Source organism: Cervus elaphus, chromosome 14, assembly GCF_910594005.1.
Source record: "Cervus elaphus chromosome 14, mCerEla1.1, whole genome shotgun sequence".
Lineage (NCBI taxonomy): Eukaryota > Metazoa > Chordata > Mammalia > Artiodactyla > Cervidae > Cervus > Cervus elaphus.
The window spans coordinates 23,519,813-23,543,933 of NC_057828.1; the positions used below are offsets into that span (position 1 = coordinate 23,519,813).

At 37.8% G+C, this 24,121-nt stretch overlaps 1 protein-coding gene across 6 annotated transcripts in view; it reads left to right on the top strand.

Moving 5' to 3' along the window:
- The window catches only part of SPATA17 (spermatogenesis associated 17), a 240,313-nt gene that overhangs the window by 86,136 nt on the left and 130,056 nt on the right, over positions 1-24,121 (top strand). For all 6 annotated transcript variants that reach the window (XM_043924404.1, XM_043924406.1, XM_043924407.1 and 3 more), the window contains one exon: positions 21,581-21,704. In XM_043924404.1, coding sequence (XP_043780339.1) covers positions 21,581-21,704 — 124 coding nt within the window. The remainder of the gene's footprint in view (positions 1-21,580; positions 21,705-24,121) is intronic.

The window sequence follows — 24,121 nt, forward strand, 5'->3', positions numbered from 1 at the left end:
CTAAACAGCATATAAAAAAGCAGAGACATTACTTTGCTAACAAAGGTCCATCTAGTCAAGGCTATGGGTTTTCTAGTAGTCATGTATGGATGTGAGAGTTGGACTGTATGGAAAGCTGAGCACCAAAGAATTGATGCTTTTGAACTGTGGTGTTAGAGAAGACTCTTGAGAGTCCCTTGGACTGGAAGGAGATCCAACCAGTCCATCCTAAAGGAGATCAGTCCTGGGTGTTCATTGGAAGGACAGATTTTGAAGCCGAAACTCCAATACTTTGGCTGACTCACTGGAAAAGACCCTGATGCTGGGAATGATTGAAGGCGGGAGGAGAAGAGGATGACAGAGGATGAAATGGTTGGATGGCATCACCAACTCAATGGACATCAGTTTGAGTAAGCTCCGAGAGTTGCTGATGGATAGGAAAGTCTGGTGTACTGCAGTCTCATGACATTGCAAAGTGTTGGACATGACTAAGCACGTGAACTGAACTGAACTGAACTGAGATGTCACAGACCGGAGCTGATTGGTAGTTGGTGGGCCAGGCCCAGATGAGCAGAATACTGCCCACTGTTTTGCTCATGGACAGGGACAGATAAGCTAAAGCCCATTAGAGCTAAATAAGCTAAAGCCCACTGAATGCCCTGTGTGGTGCTGGCAGTCATGCCAGGGAGGCAGTGAAGCAGGTGTATTGGAACCAGGAAGAGAAACTCCTGCCTCTGCTATGCCTTTAAACAGCCCTCCAGTACCCTCTATTTTCAGCAAAAGGAAAATGTTTATGGATCCAAAGAGACAATTTTCCAAATCAAGCAAAGAATGATAGATATCAAGCTGAGAGGCAAAAAATTGATAATGGACACAAATGTTGACTTTGCAATGAGGTGACCTGTGGAAAATTCCATAGATTTGATCATTCTAACCCTTGCAGCCCAATATTGGCAACTTCTGTTATTATTTAGGTTTTCTAAAACTTTCAGCTAAGAGTGGCAAGGTGACTTAGTTCTTCCCATGAGATATGCTAATTCTTCTTCCATTTTTTTCCCTTTTCTTTGGCATGTGCATAGAATGACTGAGGCAGCAACAGCCATCTTACCAGTGATAGAAAAAGACTATGATGATCATACCTCAACATAATTAAATATATATATTTATAATTTTATGTTATAAAATAATTTTCTTAATGATATTCAATGAGTCTATGTAAGTGTATAAATGTTACTAAATGGATATATATTTAGATTTACAAAATTCATCTATATAATATGCTATGAATTGTGAGTTTAGCCATTTAGTGTTTTTATTTAAAATGAAATCACACTCAGCTATATCATTTAACTTTTTGCTCCTTTAACTTTAATATTGTCTACGAATTTTTCAAATCCATTCCATCCTTCTAGCATTTGGATTGTGTGCATGCTCAGTTGCTTCCGTCATGTCTGACTCTTTGCGACCCCATGGACTGTAGCCTGCCAGGCTCCTCTGTCCGTGGGATTTCCCAGGCAAGATTACTGGAATAGATGCCCATTTCCTTCTGCAGGGGCTTTTCCCGACCCAGGGGTCTAATCCGCGTCTCCTGCATTGCAAGTGGATTCTTTACCCCTGAGTTACTGGGGATGCCCCAGCATTTGGATAGGTGAGAGCAAGGAACTGAAAGTCCCATTTGGCCCAATAGTGTAAAGAATCTTTTAAAATGTCAGTTTTTCATAATTTCTTGAGTTTCTCCTCATCCTCTCCAGTGTGTTTTATGGGCGTATAAGGGACTTGTATTACCTGTGGCCCTACGGGCTACCTGACTTACCTTTGGGTAACGGTGGTGGGTGTCTGAAGCTCTGTGGTTATCTGTCTTGTTGCTAGGTGTTCTGCTGGTGGAGAAAAGTGAGTGTTAGTCTCTCACTCGTGTCCAACTCTGTGACCCCATGGATTATAGTCCGCCAGGCTCCTCTGTCCATGGGATTTTCCAGGCAAGAATACTAGGATGGGTAACCATTCCCTTCTCCAGGGGATCCTCCCGACCCAGGGATGGAACCCAGGTCTCCTGCATTGCAGGCAGATTCTTTATGGTCTGAGGCACCAGGGAAGCCCGTTCTGCTGGTATGTGCAACTAAAACCTGCAATTTGATGTAACCAATCACAGCTTGATATAGTTCTGATGGTTTTGCCTAGCTGACTTGACCCTCCGTCATCTCTTTCTATCAATCTCTCTGAGATCTTCCACAGGCTTCAGATGACACCTTGGCCAAGGCTAGCTACTCTGCAGACTCTGATTCAAGGTTGTTTGTATTTTTGCCGTTGTGGTCCTTATGACTTGACCCCTGGCTCTCAATGTAGATCTTTCTTGTCCCTAAAAGTATATATATGAACTTCCTTCTCCTTGCAGAGGTCCCCAGCCTCTGGGATCTAATGCTTGATGATCTGAGGTGGAGCTGATGTAATAGTAGGAATAAACTGCACAATAAATGTTATACACTTGAATTATCCCTAAATCATTCCTCCCCTCCCCCAGTCCATGGAAAAATTGTCTACCAGGAAATGAATCCCTGGTGCCAAAAAGGTTGGGGACAGCTAAGCATAATATAGGAGCCAAGGAAGACTTGCCCCAGTGCTAAGCAAACCCTTCCTACCTAACCACACTATTTGATCCCCTTTCCTGGCCTGGAGCTGCCCCTTATTTTCTTGGGCTGCGTTGCACGACTGAGATCCTTCCAGGATCCCAAACAGGAGGCAGGAAAACTACACTTGTCTTTGGCATCCTGCTCAATCTGCCAATCTCATCCTTCTCTGCCTCCAAGACTTTGACCTGGAGTTCAGAGGCCAGGCACAGGTCACTCGGTTCTGACCCCTGTCCTACAGGCCCTTCTGTCCACAGTCCCTTGGGTTGGAAAGGACAGACTTGTCACTCTCCCTTCTTCCAGTCTTCCCCCAGCTCATCTTTTCCTCATTCTAAGGTGGGACCTGCTCTTCTGGTAGGCTGGGCTAACTAATCAGATTAAACATCTCTCCTGGTGGATGGGTAATATCCCCTAACTACAACAACTAGCATGTATGTCAATAGATACAAATTTGTGTCAAAATTTTGAATGCCTATAGTGTGTGTATATGTATATGATATTTTACCATGATCTCTTTAGGAAATTTTTTTCCTTATTGGTGGCCATTTAATAGAACATTCCTCTACGTAGGTTTTTGGTGCATTTGTACTGTTATCTTTTTTTTCCTACATAGTTCTGTAAGTGGGACTTTACGAAATTTTAAGCATTTTATAGTTTGATGCATATTAGCTAATTCTCCATGCAAAAAGTATCAATTTATACTTCTAAAACAGTATGTAGAAGTTTCTGTTTCTTTTGCCAGTACTGGAGGTTGACTTTTTTAAATTAATCACTGCCGATTTAATAAAGTGAACGATTCTAAATTTTATCTGACTTTTTTTATTTTTAGGAATTCTAATATATATTGGCCATTTGAATTCTTTGATGACTTGCCTATTTATATTTGTTCTATTTGCCTATTTCATTTTATTATTGTTATTATTCATATGGATGTGAAAAATCCCCGTGAATGCTAGGGAAACAAACCCTTTGTCATTAGTGATGCAATTATCTAACCTTGTTTGCTGTGGTCTTTCCATATTTATGGAGATTTTGAAATATGCTGGCCTTTAACTCTTTCTGGTTGCTTTTTTCAATAATTTCATTTTTGATTTCTAGTTTGAATGACTTTAAAAGTAGTTACTCATATTTCTTTTGATATTTTAGGCTTTCTTTTGTCCCTTTTAATGTTGAATCCATGTGGAATCTACTTGATATAAGCAGTTTGAAATCCAGCTCAAGATTTTTTTTTAATGACTAACCAGCTATTCCAGTAGCATTTATTCAATAATTCACTTATCTCTCACTCTTAAGTGCATCTTGTCACGTATTAAAAGTCCTCACATGTACTCAGGCTTATTCTTGACTATCAAAGCCATCTGATTTCTGTCTCTCTTTGTAATCCTATATAGTATTACATGGCTTAAGTAGCTATAAATTACTTTTATTTTTCAGTTATGGATATTTTTGATTAATTTTTTTCCAACTGAATGGTGAGTCGTGTTGGCATGTTTCAAAAATACCAAGTTAGGATCTTAAATGGGTTTAGTTTAAGTAGTATAGGGAAAATGTAAGTAGTATAGGGGAAAATATTTTTTAAGTAGTATAAGGAAAAATATTTTTATAATTTGAATTTTCCTGACAAAGAATGAGCCATTCTTCATTTGTGTGAATTTTTTTAAAAAGTCTATTAATAAAATTTTGTTATACAGAGGCTACATACTTTTTGCTAATTTTATTTCTAAGAATTTCATATTTTTCTGTTCTATTTGCTAATGGCATATTTTCTTTCTTTTTCTAAGTATTTCTTTTTTACATATAGGAAAGTTGGCTCAGTTGGTAAAGAATGTGCCTGCAATGCAGGAGACCTGGGTTGTATCCCTGAATCAGGAAGATTCATTGGAGATGGGAATGGCAACCCACTCCAGTATTCTGGCTTGGGAAATCCCATGGGCAAAGGAGCCTGGTGGGCTATTGTCCATGGGATAGCAAAGAGTCGGACATGACTTAGTGACTAAAAACCACATATTTTGACCTAGTAATTTTATACCTTACTGATAACTGTAATTGGATCTCAAATTCTTAAGTTACTTAAGTTATATTATTGGTTTGTTTCTTATTCATTCACTCACCTATCTAGCGAGGAGTGGAGAGTGAGCTGGAGCTGTGGGCAGCGGTGCTCTTGCCACTGTCCTCCCAAGTCTTCTGACCACCTGTGGAAACTGATGTCATGAATCAAGATTAGGGTGAAGTTCCATCACTCGTGGGCTGTCTTTTCTCTCTTCGGTTTACTTTATTCAGCAGCTCTCAGGCTACTTTTCCCCGTTCTCCTCCAGTCCAGTTTTGCCATCAACTCTTCCACCTCTTTGTGACCCCATGGACTGTAGCACACCATGCTTCCCTGTCCTTCACTATCTCCAAAAGTTTGTTCAAATTCCCGCCCACTGAGTCAGTGATGCTATTTAACCATCTCATCCTCTGCCGCCCTCTTCTGCTTTTGCCTTCAGTCTTTCCCAGCATCAGGGGAAATTATTGCCCTCAAATTCTCCCCCTCCGTCCTGCATGCCACTCAGTCAGCCCCGCGTCTTCATCCCTCTTGCTGGGGAAAGTTACTAGGTTCTTCACCTGTTCGCTTATTTCCCACATACTACTTTGTGACTAAGGGAAATACCCTGAGTTTGTACTTTTAAAATTTAATTGAATATACCAGATATTCTCCATTTATTCAATTCCTAGTTATTCTCTTGAGTTTATGATGGGAATCTGACTGTTCCTTGTTTTCTTCCCCATATACTTCTGTTTCTGTTTGTTCGTTTGGCTGATTTCAGAACGACAAGGGAGCATACATTTACTATCTTCCTAGAAGGCCGTGTGCGCTTATGGGTGCTCAGATACTCAGTTGTGTTCAACTCTTTATGACCCTTAAAGCCCAGCGTGCTCCTCTGTCCATGGAATTTTCCAGGCAAAACACTGGAGTGGGTTGCCCTCTCCTTCTCTAGGGGATCTTTTCAACCCAGGGATTGAACCCACATCTCCTGCATTGGCAGGCAGATTATTTACCACTCAGCCACCTGGGAGGCCCAGAAAGCCATACGTCATTATTTTCGCAAGCACTCACTACTAGCATTTATTGTCATTTCTTTACTTTTTTTCAGTCTTATTCTTCCTTCAAGGTGTGGAACCTAAATTGTTTTGCATGTATAATGCCTTTATAAACCCTTTTTTGATTATTCATATACATGGTTCTTTGTTAATTATAGCAATTTTATTTTAACCCTTGATTCTAGTGTTCTCTATTAAGATATGAAAGTTTTATCTTTATAGTAATATTGACCAATTTTCTATTTCCTGGAGTTTTTAACATAGAATATTCATTGAATAATATGTCTGTGTATAAGTAAATGTGTGAATGAATAAATATTTTGAAGATGGGATCATATATTCTACTACAGTACATAAATATTTGTTATGTGTTATAAATCTGGAAGATCCATATTAGACTCTCAATAGTGGCAAAGTCTGATTCTCTTAAAATGCATAATGCTTCTTTTACTTATTTTTTAAATTAATTTATTTTAATTGGGGGACTAATTACTTTACAATATTGTAGTGGTTTTTGCCATACATTGACATGAATCAGCCATGGGTGTACATGTGTTCCCCATCCTGAACCCCCCTCCCACCTTCCTCCCCATCCCATCCCTCAGGGTCATCCCAGTGCACCAGCCTGGAGCGCCCTGTCTCATGCATCCAACCTGGACTGGCGATCTGTTTCACATATGGTAATATTCATGTTTCAGTGCTATTCTCTCAAATCATCCCACCCTCACCTTCTCCCACAGAGTCCAAAAGTCTGTTCTTTACATCTGTGTCTCTTTTGCTGTCTCGCATATAGGGTCATTGTTACCATCCATAATGCTTCTTTTTAAAAACTTTTTTTTTTTAATTGTGGTAAAAGTCACATAATACAAACATACTGCTTTAACCAGATTTAACTGTACAGTACAAGGGTACTAGGTACAGCACATTGTTGCTTAGCTCTCACCATTATCCATCTCTCGAATTTCTCACCTTCCTAAACGGAAACTCTATGTGCCTTAAACACAGGCCCATTACCTCTCCCCGCCCCCAGCCCATGTCATCTGCCAATGTACTTTTCTAATTCTATGAATTTTACCATTCCAGGTACCTAGTATAAGTGGAGTCAAACAGTGTTTGTCTGTACCTACTGTATATTGGAACATATTTTAAAGGTTAACTTAATATATGTCCTACAAACAGACTGTACATTTCCCCCACCCCGTGCTATAGGTAGGCTCTCACCAGCCACTCATCTCACACATAAAAGTGTATAAATGTCGATTCCAATTCCCAACCAACACCGCCCCCCCCACCCCATGTCCACACTCTCTCTCTGTTTATGCCTCTATTTCTGCTTTGCATGTTGGTTCATTCTTTTATATATTGTTTCATGTTTTACAGTAAATGTATAATTAAGCAAGCATTTACAATAATGTTCTGATATTATCTGAAATGCCAGTTCACACATTTTATATTCTCAGAGGCTCTGGGATGCAGATGAAAGAGCAAGTATAGAGTCTTAGACCTCAGCATGAACCTCCCATTGAAAACACTAGGGATTAATTTTTCAATCAAATAGAAGTATTGTCACTCAAGCACATTATGTTAACATTAATCGCTCAGTCGTTTCCAACTCTTTGCAACCCTGTGAACCCAAGCACATTATGGCACAGTGGTAAAAAATTTGCCTGCTGATGCAGGAGATGCAAGAGACATGGGATTGATCCCTGGGTTGGGAAGATCCCCTGGAGAAGGAAATGGCAACCCTCTCCAGTATTCTTGCCTGGAGAATCCCATGAACAGAGGAGCCTGGTGGGCTACAGTCCATGGGGTTGCAGAGTCAGACACGACTGAGTGAGAACATAGCATGCAAAGCAAGTATATGTCAAATATGGGGTCATGAAGAGTCAGACACAACTGAGTGACTTAGCATGCACACAGGCATAAGATATATTGAGCACTTATGGTATACCAACTGCTGTGCTAAACTTTTGATCCTCATTATCTCCTTCCATTTCTGAAATAAACCTGTGAGGTAGATATTATCACCTATTCTATACTTCAGCTAGAGATAGCTTAGTTTTGTTACAACTGTCCTCTAAGTATAATTTTTCATAAGATCCTTAATTGGGATGGGAATATTTGTATAGACATTTGTTAAAGAATGAATAGTTACTTTAAAGTAAGGCTTAGAATATAGACCCTAAACTATCTCATAATTATTTGGTAAAATTAAATAAAACCTGTTCAAAGTCAAATTGATTTCCTTTTTGAAATATATTTTATATTAAAGCTAGTCAATAAAACCACTTATTTTTATTAAACAAATTATTTTGAGTTAATGAAAGGAGTGGTAGATTTTCCATTGTTGATAAACGCAAGATACTTGAATCAGAAAATGTGGCTCTTTCATAGATTCATTTGGTAGGTAAACTGTCAGGCAGCCTCCACAAATGGGCTGTCGTGTTATTGCATTTATTTTTATTATTTGAACTCAAATGAACTACACAGTCTCACCATTTATCTCTCATGAATCTGAGCAGTTAAGTAGGTAAGACGAAAAGGTGCAGTTCCATTCGACTCTAACATATCATTGGCTGTCAGGTGAGCCTTGTTATGCTGTCCATCCTCATTTAACTATCCCACAAGATCTCTTAATGAAGTTAAGCCCCAAGTTCACTCCAATAATTCTGTGGCAAGAGTTTGTGCAGTGTAACACTTCATCACTTGTCAGGAAGGCACTCTCAGTTTATGCATTTAATAAGGGCATCCTCTAGCTGGTTAATTAGAAGTGAACAGTTTGCATATTTACTAAATGCAGAGTGTCATTGCTACCATGGCCTGTTGCCTACATGAATTATTTCTCTATCTGCAATAAACAGCTGGGTAATTATTACTGCCATAATCAGATAAATTCCCTCTGTAAGGCTTTTCTTACATGGCAATTCTTTGAACTCATCCAAAGCTGAACAAAATTTATGAACTCCAGCAGTGAGGCCACTTTTTCATAGTAGGGTGTCCCTGTTCCCGATTTCAAGGACATAGTGGCACACCATAGATATTGTGTAAATAAGGAGAATAAATATGATTACCAAAAGATAATGTTTCAATAAACTGCATTTAAAAATATAATATTCTGATCTCAACTAAATCATAGCAGTTTGGCTTTATCAAACTGTATCTAGATGACAGGTTCTTTTAGTAAGGGCTAGCTTAACATGTAAAGAAAATAACATTTTACTTTTCAAGGACAAAATTAGTCTGTAATGTTAACTATGCACATGACTTTTTCTTCTGTATAATCACTTTATATATGAAGATACAATATTATAGCAATTAATTTGGTAGAATTTAGATAATAACATACTAGAGTGTCTAACTTAAAATACATGTGTAATCTTTCCTTTTAAAACTACTACTTATCCATAATTAGTAATTATCAGCATAATCCATATAATCACCTTAAAATATGAAATGATATCAACTATTTGATCACAGCCTTTTTATTGTTAACAAGAAGGCATTATCTTTAACAATTTGCTATTTCAAAACATTTTTAAAGCAAAGTATATAAAAAGGAAAAAGTAACTTTATTCCTGAGATAGAATTAGTAAAAAGAAAAAGCTTATTATATTGGGTATAATTATGTTATGTATATCTACATATGCAGATATATTTAAACATTTTTCAAATTTAACTCTTTATACAATGAATTTCAAACAATGTACAAAAGATACTTATGAGTAAAAATTATGAACCATGGTAAAGGAAAATGCAGAATGACAACTCTAACGGTATGACTGATCAGAGGATAAAGTTATTTATGTCCCATTTTCAGAATGGAGAAAATCTTGCTGTATATGTAAGAAAGTTTTTCTAGAAATTTCTGGAAATTTCATATATGAATCTTCAAGAGGAGACACTGAGTAATGTAGTGAACAGCAACTTCTGTAAGCTTTTTTTTTTTTAACAGAAAAAAGCTCTCTGAATTTCAAGTCTTTCTTTTTTTATGGTGATATCTTGGGGACGTTGGGGCAAGGGGGGAAAGAAGCCAGAATGTAGCAGTAAACTGTACTCATTTGAAAGCAAAGGTCTCAAATATGCTGGCTTGTGGACTTAGGTTCTCCGTTGTCCCACTTTGAGGAATGAATGGATTAGCAGTTCTTTTCTCTCACTTATCCTAGCTGATCCTTTGACAGGAGGCAGGTGCAAGACAGTGCCTTTTTTGCTTTTCATATTGCTGGCTGTGAGTAACTTTATGTAGTGGAAATCAGATTTGGGTACTTCATATCTTGTTAGTATACTTTTTCAGTCATACTTGAAGATATATTTAAGTTATTGTGAAAGTCTATCGAGAAAATGGGTCTATTGCTAAAAGCTTATTGAAAGTACCATCCAGTGGGCTATTTGGCCTTCACATTATCTGATGTCTTTGAATCACATGACACTGTTGATCACTTTCTTTTCTAAGCTCTCTTATGACTTGCATTCTCTGATGCCACTCACTCTTGTCTTCATTGCTACCTTTCTGATTGTTTCATCTCTAGTTTCTTTTGTGTGGTTATTGTTGTTTTAGTTGCTAATTGTGTTTGACTGTTTGTGACCCCATGGACTGTAGCCCTCCAGGCTTCTCTGTTCATGGGCTTTTTCGGGTAAGAATACTGAAGTGCTTATGGGAATCCCTTTGTGTGTTATTTGTTGTGGATCACCATTTCCTTCTCCAGGGGATCTTCCCACCCTAGAGAATGAACCTGCAGCGCCTGCATTGCGGGTGAATTCTTTACCACTGAGTGAGCGGCGAAGCCCTTTCTTTTATACTCACCTAGATTTGCTTGATCTTGAATATCAGTATTCTCTCTTTGATGTACTTGTGTTTTTACTCTTTATCCTCTGGACAATCTCCTCCACTTCAGTGACTTCTGTTACCACTTGTATTCTGATGATTTATAAATCTGAATATTCTCCAGCCCAGAATGTTCTGATTATCATAAACATTTACTCAAATGCCTGCCAACACTATATCCACACTTGGAAATCCACAAACATCTCAAATTAAGCATGTTTATATGTGAAGTAATAATTCCCCCTGCAAATCTCTTTTTCTTATGGTGAATTGGACCATTTAATCTCAGTGCCCAAGCCAGAAATATGAGATTCCTACTCAAGGTGATTTTCTCCATTCTATTGATGACCAAGCTCTTTCACTTATTTTTCAAGCCCTCTGTTCTCATTCCTCATTCCTACTGCTGTCTGAATGATTCTGAAATACAAATCTGATCAATGTAATCTGTTGTATTACCTTCCTTTTAAGGGTCCCATAGGAAAAGATGACTTAGAAGTCCTAGACATATGTCAAGTATGAACACTAGGATTATATTTTAGACTCTATTCTTAGTTTGAGAATTAAGCATACCCCAAATATAAATGCATTGTATTCTGAAATAGTTATAATACGTAAAATCTTGAATCTCTGGAAAAATTGTTAGCATGTATCTTAGTTAAAATATTATTGTAGAATAGGAATTCCTAAAGAGTGTATGTTATAAAGAGAGAGGTATAAATGATACATATATATATATATATATATAATAGAAGTTTTGTGATAAAGTGGAAATATAGGCAGTTGGTATCATACTACAAAAGCAGTGAATCAACATGTATACCCATGGCGGATTCATGTCAATGTATGGCAAGACCAATACAATATTGTAAAGTAATTAGCCTCTAATTAAAATAAATAAATTTTAAAAAATCACTTTAAAAAAATACTTTTTTCATCCCTGCTTTGTAATGCTTCTAAGCTTTTCCCCCTCTTGTTTCTCTTTTAATCTATTTCCTTTCACAGGAGTGACACTGGAGAGAATTGAGAGAAAATTACCCAGTTTCTTTGTCTGTATCTCCATTCTTTCTACTACTATTTGTTATCTTTTCTTACCCTGCCTAATGGTACATAATATAAGATTTTGTTTAGCATTCATGTGAAAGTGATATCTAAGATCAGTTATAAATTCGTTGGTCAATAAAAGTTTTCTCAAACTCATTAGATAATTTACTGAAGTTACATGTGATATACTGCTTGGAAATAGTTGCCATCATCCTGTAGTCGGTCACTGCTTTATGATAGCATCAAGATTAGTTTAGAGACATCCCTCATCTGTGTTGAGTGGATTGTATGCAAAAGCGGCTGCAATTATTTTTGCTTTAAAATGAAGTTAACACATTTCATTGAGAGACAATGTGTGATTTTGGAGTAATCACAAAGTAAATAAGATCTTGCAGGTATTTTCACATGAAGTGGGAACTTTAGCTACTCAACTCTGACCTCTACCCAAAGCAAAACTTCACTAGCTTGGTCCTCATTCTCCATGGCTGACTGATTCACTGTGACGATACACTCTCAAGGGACAGAGAATACATTGTGCCTTGATCTACCTTTTTGCAGGAAAGCCCCCATGCTGTGTCTCAAAGACACCATCTGTAAAGTCATTTCATTTCACAAAGAAGAGCAGGTATTCATGATACCTGCACCTTTTCCAACCTCAGATGTTGTGGAGAATTAATGCCTGTGAAGCACTTGGAGCTCCTGAAAATGATGCACTAAGTCAATATACTTGTTATTATGCCTATTGTTGTACTTAGCTCAATGTTACTCTCAATTATTGGCCATCATATATATTACATAAAATTTTACTTCCTTTTATAGAAGTTATTCAGAATAGTAAAAAGAAAATAATTTTACCATAATATATGTTCATAGTTTTTAGAAAGAATACTATACAAAATGTCATTTCAACTAAGTCTATTCAAAAGAGCCAGAAGAAGAAAAAAAATTGATTTTCATGAATGATCTTTGAATGGAGTCTGACTGCTTTTTAAAATCATGCAAAGTAGGCAAATGAAATAATGGAACAATTGGATGCTCCCTTTTTATGATCAGAGTGAAGGCGTGGTATTGTAATTTTATAACATTGACCATTATCTTCTCTTTTAGTTTTTTTTCATTCTCAAAATATCTACTCTATAGAGTACAGATTTGCTAGCATTACCCTTCGAGAGCCCATTCTCCCTTGCTCAGGAAGCCTTTCTTCTGCTCTAAAGTGATTATCCCACCCCCTGCTTGCTGTTGACGGCTCAAGTCTACCAAAGAAAGCTGGAGTTTCCTGTGCATAATCCAGCCTCATTTCATTACCACACCCCTCCACCGCAGCTCACTCGCTTGAGTGAAAGCCTGCACATTGTTCAGCTCCCAACCACAGTGCCTTTTCCAACCCCTCTAATCAGAGCGCGCTCCCTGAACTCAAGAATCGCTTATATATTTCTTCATAGACTTATTCTGCCTATAGGCTAGTTCGTTGTCAGCTATTTTATTTGCAAGCTACTTGAAGGCAGGGTCTGGACTTGCTACATCTTCATTTCTTTTACTATTTTAAACGTACATATGACTGCCTGAGTGAATAACCAAATGAGTGTTAATTTTCTTCATGACACTAACTCCTAAAGTAGCTTAAACGTTTTGAAGAGAAATTGATCTATATTGCAAACAAAGGATTTTCAAGAGTAACTTAAAAGTGTTTTATGAGAGCACTTTTCTAAATCTTTTCAAAATGTGAAAATCTCAGCTCTAGATTTCAGAGTAAGGGGTAGTGTTCAGTAGCAGCCTGAGTGCTGGAGCATCAAGGACTATGTACGGTGGAGTGCTTACTTTTAAAGCATATTTCCCCCTTTGAAAATGATACCCTAATGAAATTTACACTTGTCCAGCATGCCAGGGCCCAGGTAGCCAGGTAGATATCGTAAGTGATTTAAATGATTTGACTGCCTGAAAGTGAAGCTTTTGTTTCACATGGAAATACTTGGGGTATCTTAATGACTTTCAAATCATCTGTTCTAAGGTTTTATCAGTCTCAAAATATTTTTGGATGTCATACACCAACTTCAAGCTTGTAATTGCTTTATTTGTGGTTAGTGATTTTACTTACATTTTAGACTTAGCCTTCTCTCTTTTCTTTTATTGCCTACTTATTCAGTTACATGAATATGTGCAGATTAAGAGCGGACAATCGTTATAGATGCAACATATTGCTGCTAAGTCGCTTCAGTCGTGTCCGACTCTGTGCGACCCCATAGACGGCAGCCCACCAGGTTCCCCCCATCCCTGGGATTCTCCAGGCAAGAACACTGGAGTGGGTTGCTATTTCCTAGAGATACAACATGAGTACATTCAATAAATTTAACTAAAATATTTCTATGACATAACATACCACAGCAGAAACTCTGCTATTCAGCTGTTTTTATTTTGAAGGCTTTATACAACAGAAGATATCCTGACTTCATCTGCCATCAAACAGAGTAAGGACACTAGAGACTTGTTTAAATTCACTATCTTATCATTGTTTTTCTTAAAGATGGTACAGGTGATAGTTTTTTGTTTTATCTGAGAAATTATGGAATTGGGGACATCTGTGCTTTTAAAAAAATCTCCATATAATTTTAAAATTCCTCTGTCAAAATTATGATTTCTATGAAAGTACTGTGATATATGTATCCTGTCTCCCTTGTAGTACTTCATAGTGCTTTAGCTAATAAGGCAGTACTCATATTAAGATCATTAACTGAATATAATTTCATCTCTTCATGATGTCTTCATGAGTAGGATTGAATCATCTTACTTTCTAACAGAGCTTACATTGTCATCACTGTACTCTGTTGCTCCTCAGACTTTAACAGGCAAGAGATTGACTCACAGTCCTACCCTCCAGAATTTCTGATTGAATCAGTCTGGGCTGGAGCCTGAGAGTGTGCATTGCTAGCAGTCCCCAGGTGAAGTCAATGCTGCTCTTCAGGGGATCACATCCTGAGAACCATCCACGTCTTTGGCAAAGAGCCAGAGTCCAGGTTCTCCCCTCCCTTCGCTCAGAGAGGCTTTGTGATTGTGGTTTCATCCCTCTTCTAGTTAAACCATCAGAAGTGATGAAATGTACTAGTAGTCAGCTGAGAAATAAATAAAAAGGAGATTCACCTAATTTACACTAGATATTAGGCCAACTATTTTGGGAGGGGCACATCAATGAGTACATCTTAACCCTAACCTTCAGGCCTTAGCGTGTGGTAGGGGGAATGCAGAAGTGATGCATGTTTATAGGTATAATATGCTGTAGAACGTAGTAGACCTTGAAAAGAAAGGCAAGGGATTATGAGAGCAGGAGCAGCTAGAGAGTAGTGATTATTAAGGGAACCTTGAAGCCCTTTTAGAGGAAAGGGTAGATTTTTGGGGTCTTTTTTTGGGGGGTGGGGAGGAGTTGTTGTTGTTCTGGACTAGAAGAGAGGAGAAAAATTTTAAACACAAAATTTTTAGTACATATTTTGAAATGAATACGACAATGAAGTAGAATAGCAAAATATATTGCTCTCTTCTGAATGGCATAGATGGCCATCTTAATCATTTTTATTAGGGTAAAAAAAGTATTACATGAGTCTGCTAAACAAATATTGAATAATTTAATCAGTAATATATAGAAGGGGCTAATTCCCAAGTCCTAATTATGAGTTTGGATATTTTTCATCTTATATAAATATTATTTGTTTCTGAAAACAATTTTGAGCAGACTGCTTTATTTTCTTCAATAGTTTATGACAGTATGTTCTTCTTCTTTGGTTCAGACCTTAGAAAAAAACCAAGACACACTTTTTAAAAGGAAAAGTCATTGTGACAAGAGAAAGAGAATGTGCAATGCAAGAAAACATGTGTGATTACTTGACAGGAAGCTTTCATTTGAGTTCAGAACTGAGCAGGCTCATGTACTTGTTTTGTAATCACTTGTCAGGTTTCAGTCATCATTTGTACGATGGCAACTTCCACACTTACATGTAGACAATAGAGTAAATTCTTTACAACATTAATTATATCCAGCGTAATGGCTCTACTGTCCAAGACTATCTTTGTAAAATCTATTTATTTATTCATTCAAATAGACATGGACACAACAGACATCGTCTTGACAAAATTTGCAGTCTAGTGGGTGAGATACGTTAAATAAGCAAATACTCTGGCTTCTCTTCAGATCAAAGATAATAAACAAATTTATCCATGAAGACATAATTAAGAATATTGAATTCTATAGAGGAAAAAACTAAATTATGGTACTATGAGTGAGAAAACAATGAGAGAAAATTCAGCTTGCTGTAAAGCGAGTTCAAAGCAGAAAACAGAATATAAGTGAAAAGTCCTGGGGTAAATTGTTTGCTTGGAAATGAAATAGGGTCATTGAGTAAATTGTTTGCTGGGAAATAAATAAGGCCACTACTACTAAGGCATAGTAGTGACAGGAGAATGTGGTGTGAAGTGAGATAGAGAGATGAGCAGGGCTGTTCCCCAAAGGCCTTGTGGTTTATTTGGTCTGTTAGTTGTGTTGTGCTGACTCGCTCTTAAGCATCTTTTCAGTTCCCGTCTTTTTTTATACACCAGTGTGATGTGCACTGGGCTTCCCTTGTGGCTCAGTGGTAAAGAATTCACCTGCCAGTGCATGAGAGGTGAATTTGATCCCTGGGTCGGGAAGATCCCCTGAAGAAGGAAATGGCAACCACTCCAGTATCCTTGCCAGTGGGCAACAGTCCAAAGGGTCGCCAAAAGGTCGGATACAAATTAGCGGCTAAACAATGATGTACGTTAGCATTCTTTACACACACAAAGAGTAGCAAGTGGAAAATGTGTGTTAAGAAGAGAGGACATATGTGGCTGCAAATGCAAAAGTTTGTGTATTCCATGGTCACTTTGTTGCTGTTCAGTTGCGAAGTTGTGTCCAACCTTTTGCAACTCCATGACTGCAGCTTGCCAGGCTTCCCTGTTCTTCACTATCTTCTGGAGCTTGCTCAAACTCATGTCCATCGAGTTGGTGATGCCACCCAACCATCTCACCCTCTGTCGTCCCCTTCTCCTGCCCTCAATCTTTCCCAGCATCAGGGTCTTTTCTAATGAGTCAGCTCTTCCCATCAAGTGACCTAAGTATTGAAGCTTCAGCTTCAGCATCAGTCCTTCCAGTGAATATTCAGGGCTAACTCCCCAATTATTAATGCTATCATCTGATGATGAAGAAGAGTTTCAATTAATTTAAACTTTTTCAAAACAGATCAACTTTTCCCTTTTGTGGACTTTGGAAAACTAGTATGGATTTTTTGCTACCATCAAAGTTACCAACTCAGAAAAAAAAGTTTATCAATATCTAAATAAAATATTGGATTGGGCAAAATGTATGATATGAGTATAGTATTGTGCTTAAAGATGTGGATTTTGCTCAGACCTAGATTCAAATTCTGACTCTGCCACTTTCTAGTTTGAGCGTTTGAGCAGAGATCTCATCTCTGTGAATCTCCTTTCCTAATCTATAAAATGGGAGGAGTGATATCTGCCTCACAAGACTGTGGAAGGATTAAATGAGGTATGTAGATGTCTTAAAGGGCTTCCCAGGTGGCTCAGTGGTAAAGAATCCACCTGTCAATACAGAAGACGCAAGAGACGCAGGTTTGATCCTTGGGTCAGGAAGATCCCCTGGAGGAGGAAATGGCAACCCACTCCAGTATGCTTTCCTGGAAAATTCCATGGACAAAGGATCCTACTGTCCATGGGTAAAAAAAGAGTCAATCACAACTGAATGAGTACACAGGTGTCTTAGCGAGGAAGCTCTTGGAAACAAAATGTAAGTCAAGGATTAAACAACCGATCCTTTATTTGGGTGGTTCTAGTCCAGGGCAGTGAGGGTGAGGATAAGGGAGAGTGAAGTGTCTTAGAAAGAGTGAAGTGTCTCAGAAACAGACTGTGAGACAGTGATTTGGCTCATGAGTGTTGTTGGGGGGCATTTGGGGAACAACATTTTGAAGGGAGGGGAAGAGGAAAGCAGAGGGAGAAGCTAAGCTGCATCAGAAGTCTCCATCAGTCCCAGGAAGCTCTGGGATTCAGATGGGTTTTGAGGGTAGTGCCATGTTGACACAGAGGCCTCTGTATTCCTTCCATCACCAGCTATTGGGTGCAAGCTGGGATAGAGGGTGGCAAAACCTGGGATGGGGCAGCTGCTTTTCTCCGGTGGAATGTATTTAGCTCAAGCTGTCAGCCACTAACACTCAGGGCAGCTGTCTTGGGTGCTTTGGTCCTTAAGGACCGAAGGGAAGACCACGGGATGACTCCTGCAGTCCCAGACCACTGCTTCACATCACATCCCAGAGTGACTCAACCCAGCACAGCAGGTGTGCCTGCTGTTTTTAGCCACACAGGTTTTCTCCCAATTTGCAAGGAGACCTCTTAAAGCAGTACATGTAAGGCAGAAAAAAAGGGGAAATTTCTCTGCATGAATCTTCCCTGCCCCTGGCTTCCCACTGTTCAAGGTTTGTCCCATGCTTCCTGCCTTGTAGGGAGCTAGACTCCATGCTCTGCCTCACGGAATTTTATCCTCAAGGTGCACACTAGTGTGGAGAGAGAAAGGAGGAGCTCATTGAAGAGATTTTAAAAAGCATAAAAGATTCCTATTCCGTGGAGTAGATAAAGCAAGTAGCCTAGTACCCCGATTACAGGAAACATTCTTTAACGTAACACCTAGCCGTTAACTTTGAGCAAGCCGTTACTCTGAGCACTTTAACAGAGATTAATCAATTTCATCAACACAATAGCTTGATGGAGAAGATCCTGAGACTGATAATAAATTTGCATTTTACAGATGAGGATATTAAGGCTCAAAGATTAAACAGCTAGTAAGTAGCCCGGCAGAAATTTTATAACCAGGTGTCATTTCAGAGTCTCTATGGTTAACTGCTCTGCTTATATTGCCTCCAAGTGGCTATTACTATTTTTATTATTATTATCATGTTAGACTATGTAAATATTTTATTATCATTATAGATATCATTAGCAAAATGTATTCAAATATGTAAAGCTTTAGATAGTTTCAGTAATTTTTGGCTTTATTTTTACAAATGTCTCAAAATGTTTTGTACATATAAACACTGGTGCAGAAAGTCTTGGGACTTATCCAAGTTTCATTAACTATACAGTAGAAAACAAGATCATAAGATAAAGGAAAATATGTGTGGTTCATTCAATAAAAATATCTCCTGTATAGTATTTCTTGTATTAGGACGACTACAGTCAAATATAAGGTTAGAGGCTCTGCAGATCTAGGCATTCTAATTCCATTTCTGCCATTAACTGATTTGTTATTCAGATTGGCTCATTTCATCTCTTTATGTGTTTCCATATTTGTACAACAGGGCAATTAGTTATACCTATCCTGTATCTATCACAGGATATTTTTTTCAGATAGAAATTAGACTATCTACCTGAAATGTAAAAACATATTCATAATAGTCTGAAGCTATTTGGGAAAGTTTGTAATTGTTTAAAAAACATTTTAAAAACTGCTGGATTGAAAAAATACGTACATTTTATATTTTTGTAGGGAACCCTAGTTACAGTGGTTTCCAGCTTTTAATCTTTAATGGGATCATAATTTTCTATTGCATCCTTTACACTGAGCCATATCTTCATCTCTATTGCTATAACAAAAAACCTGTATATCAAGGATAAATAATTTATTCAGCTCTTCCTACTTAGTTATTTAACAAAGAATATTTAACATGAATATAATGGTGATGTTCAGTACGACTGTACATGTTCAAGCAGAGCAATAAATCAGCTTAAGATTGATTTTTTCAGTAATTGTATGAATTTATTAAATTAATTAATTTTGTGGTTTGAGATTACCCTCAATTACTTTTTCTAGGGTTTTTCAAATTTCTTGGGTTATTTTGTGGGGTTTTCTAGTTCCTTCTGGATTTACTCCGTGTTTATATGCTGGAAACTAACATTCTCTTACATTCCTCTCAGTTTTAACTCTCCTTGTCAAGCTTCTTGAGTACATACAAATGGTTTTAATTTTATGTTTCCATGTCCTGAAGATGAACTGTTTTTACTTCTTTAAATAATTTCCACTGCTGATTTTGTATCCAAGTCCTATTTACTTCTTTGTACCTTACCTGTTTGTGTATGTGTTCAATTTTATTGGGCCTTTTTTGTTCTTACGTTAGATCTCTTCATATTCATTACATTACTTATAGAACACAAACTTCTTTATAGATGTGTTTTTAAATTTGTGTGATCATTCAGAATATTGCTGTGCTTATCTTTGGGGTAACATAAAATTGGATCATGCATATTTGAGTAATTATCCTAATAGTGGCAGTTCATTGGCTATTTTAAATTCTCTTAAAGACTTATAAGAGGAATTATTGAAGAGATATTTATTTTTTATATAATATCAAAAGTAAAGATGAAAATTAATGATGTGCTCATTTTTTAATGTAACACCTGATTGTTATTTTTCCTGGTAAAAATTCTCATTTATTCATATGTAACTGCCTTGAAATCTGTACCTAAGGACAAAGAAAGGTCACCAATCCCTCTAACTCCTGGTTCTCTGTCAAAAATGGACACAGTTAATGAGGTTTGTTTGGTACAGAACAAATTCTCAGACACAGATAGAGATCCTTTCAATGGAAACAAATTTGTTTGGCTTTACCAGGTTACTTAGCGATTAATAATAGCCTTGAGATGCAGGTCAGAAAGGTCATTGTACCAGCTTGCCAGCACAATCTAAATGTGCAGCCAGCCCCGCGCTGTGGGTACAGAAGCCCCCAAAATACTATGCATAAAGTAAAACAGGCTATTTTCTGACTCCTTTTTTCATATTAATAAGCAATTTTCAAGAGAAGGGTGGCAAAATGAGGGCCATGCCACTCCAAGTAATTCATTTATTTTGCAATTTAATCTTATGTTGGAAAAAATAGCTCTGCTGCAATAGCAGGGCATGGTGATTTTTAAACGTCAGTGTGTTTCATAAGTAACCTTGTATGAAGTATTGTATTAGTAGCCTTTAACAGAAAATTGCAACAAAAATATTTCTAGTCATTGCAGTAGGAACAGGACTCTTTTTTTTTTTTTTAATTTTTGGAATTCTCCTCTCTAGTTTCCCTGCTATCTTTGAGGCATGTGCCTAGAAGATTTACTTAAAATTTTACTTATAGAACTAGATAGTATGTTACATATTTTTTAAAAAAGTACAATTTCAAAACATTACTTTAATATGAGTGGTTAAACTTGTTCTTTGAAAATAAAGGATTATTGTCCTATAGTTTGATATTATTATTCTATTTAGTAGGTATTTTTCACGTAGTATATTTTAACAGCTAATTTTGTGTTTAAATTTCTTAGATATATGTATATAAATGATGAAAAGTTTCATTATTTTAATGGAATTTGTTACACTTGAAATGCTGTGAACTTCCGTGTACACAGTTTGACTTTTATTCTAATTATTTATATAACTGAATAAAATGTCAGCCTTTCAAAGACAAGATAGTACATGTAATATTGTTGATATTATTTGAACTGTTTAACTGAAGTAAATTTAGACTAAATTAAGTATATGTTTAAAAAATCTATCATATTTTTAAAATTAGCCCATAAGTATGTAAAATAAACAACTAGAGCTTTGTAAATACCAAATTTAAAGGAAATCAGTAGTTTAGATGTTTTCTTAGGATATTTAAGTCTAAAATGGTTAATCTTCAGCCAAGGAAAATGATAGCATAGTAATTAACTTACTTTGCATTTAATATAGTCCTTTAGCTACTGAACTGATTATAATATGTAGATATTTGATTTTCAAAATTTCACCACTGAAAGATCACTTAAATGCTTTTTTAAGGATTGCAAAGATTCACCTAGAATGTGCAGGTAAGATTGATTACTCCACTGATTTTGATGAATGTGGAGGTAGGTTGCCCCTCAAAAACTGACTTGATTCTCATCAGTGAAAGAATTAAAAGGTTAGTGTATCTTTCGTATCACAAATGACCTCAAACTTTCACTGCAGGGAGGCCCTGGAGGAGTTTGCAGAGATGAAAGAAAGGGAAGAGAAGAAGGCAGACCTCGAAAGGGAGGAGAAAGAAAGAGATTACCAGGCTCGAAAGATGCATCACCTCCTCAGCACAAAGCAGGTTGGTCTACCTGTCCCTGACAGCTCACGGAAGCTGCTGGGGCCCCCAGCCTGACAGAGATAAACTAGCAGGCTGAATGGGACATGACTTGTTGAAAAGATACCGCAAAGACACTACTTTGAGTTCAATTCTGTGCTGCTCTGTAGGTGCACACAGGCACCCCGGCTGCCCTGTGACAGCGCCTTCGTGGAGGCAGCTGGGCCAGGCTACTAGAAAGGTCCACATCCACCGTCAAGGGCACACCTTCCATTTCCAAACCCAGACTGAGTGGCTTATGGTTGTGTTGTGAATTGATCAGGAACCAAGACGTTATTAAGCTGAGGTCGCTTTCATGTTATCTCTGTGAACTGAGCGAATGTTGAGATTAAAACCATCCTTTCTAAATTCTTATGCAAGTTTTCAAGTGTAGCTTTTAACCAAACTGCGTGAGCAGTTGCATCTTCATATAGAGATGTGCATGTGGAATCTGGAATATTAAGATGTTTCTTTTCTGATATGTGGGTAGGTTTCAGTAACTCAGATCTCCTCATGGTTACTAAGAAAATATACACTGCATGTAGAATATTTTGCTCACAAAGAATAAGATTGTTGTTGTTGTTTTAAAAAGCATGAATTTAGGGATTGAAAAGTGTTTTGTTACTTGAGCCTGAAGCGGTGCTCATTCAGTCACGTCTGACTCTTTTGCAACCCCACGGACTAAAACCTACCAGGTTCCTCTGTCCATGGGATTTTTCAGGCAAGAATACTGGAGTGGGCTGCCGTTTCCTTCTCCTGGGCATCTTCCTGATAGGGGTCGAATCCGAGTCTCCGGCATCTCCTGCGCTGCAGGCGGATTCCTTACTGCTGAGCATAGGGGAAGCCCAATGGGAGCTTGAGGCTGTAAACTAGCAATTTCTTGGGTTTTAGTCTTTCTCCTAGACTTCAAGCCCAATTTTAGGGTTCTCGCTGAGTTGCATATGCAAATCTCTTCAGACAGGGAAAGCCAGTCCAATCCCAGTGGGAGAGAGTGAATCTAAGACTGAATGTCTTCCTTAGAGGTATCTAAGGTCAAAACCATAGTAAATACTGGGCTGCTCTGTACATTTGGAACACAGGTCTCTTGTACCTCTGGCTTCTATTTGGTAGTCTAAACAACAATACTTTCAGTAATGATTACTATCTTAATATTTACTTTAATTTGGATAGCTGAATTGTCTTCATTTAACAGGCAAGGAACTGAAATCCAGGTAATTATGTGACTGGCCATAGACACAAAATTAGTAGTAATAAATAGCTCTGGTGTTCAAACTGAGGTCTTTCTACTCTTAAATACCCAGGTACTAATTTAAAGATAATTTGAAAACTAAAAAATAAAAGTATTTTCAATTTTTATTATAAAATCCATAGCAATGCAAACATTTTAGTTGTGTGATTAGTGGGCTACATTTTAAAGACACAATTCCAAATCTTTTTAGCAAAACTTTTTTTTTTCAAATGTTAATTTGTTCAGTTCAGTTCAGTCACTTAGTCTTGTCCAACTCTTTGCAACCCCGTGAACCGCAGCACGCCAGGCCTCCCTGTCCATCACCAACTCCCGGAGTCTACCCAAACCTACTAATGGTAATTTCAATTTTGTTGAGACTTCAGTCCACTTCATTTCAGTTCAGTCACTCAGTCGTGTCCGACTCTTTGCAACCCCATGAAGCGCAGCATGCCAGGCCTCCCTGTCCATCACCAACTCCCAGAGTCCACCCAAACCGATGTCCATCGAGTCAATGATGCCTTCCAACCATCTCATCCTCTGTCGTCCCCTTCTCCTCCTGCCCTCAATCTTTCCCAGCATCAGGGTCTTTTCCAATGAGTCAGCTCTTCTCATCAGGTGGTCAAAGTATTGGCGTTTCAGCTTCAACATCAGTCCTTCCAATGAAAACCCAGGACTGATCTCATTTGGGTTGGACTGGTTGGATCTCCTTGCAGTTCAAGGGACTCTCAAGAGTCTTCTCCAACACCACAGTTCAAAAGCATCAATTTTTCGGCGCTCAGCTTTCTTCACAGTCCAACTCTCACATCCATACATGACGGCTAGAAAAACCATAGCCTTGACTAGACGGACCTTTGTTGACAAAGTAATGTCTCTGCTTTTTAATATGCTGTCTAGGTTGGTCATAACTTTCCTTCCAAGGAGTAAGCGTCTTTTAATTTCATGGCTGCAATCACCATCTGCAGTAATTTTGGAGCCCAGAAAATAAAGTCAGCCACTGTTTCCACTGTTTCCCCTTCTATCTGCCATGAAGTGCTGGGCCGGATGCCATGATCTTAGTTTTCTGAATGTTGAGCTTTAAGCCAACTTTTTCACTCTCCTCTTTCACTTTCATCAAGAGGCTCTTTAGTTCTTCTTCACTTTCTGCCATAAGGGTGGTGTCATATGCATATCTGAG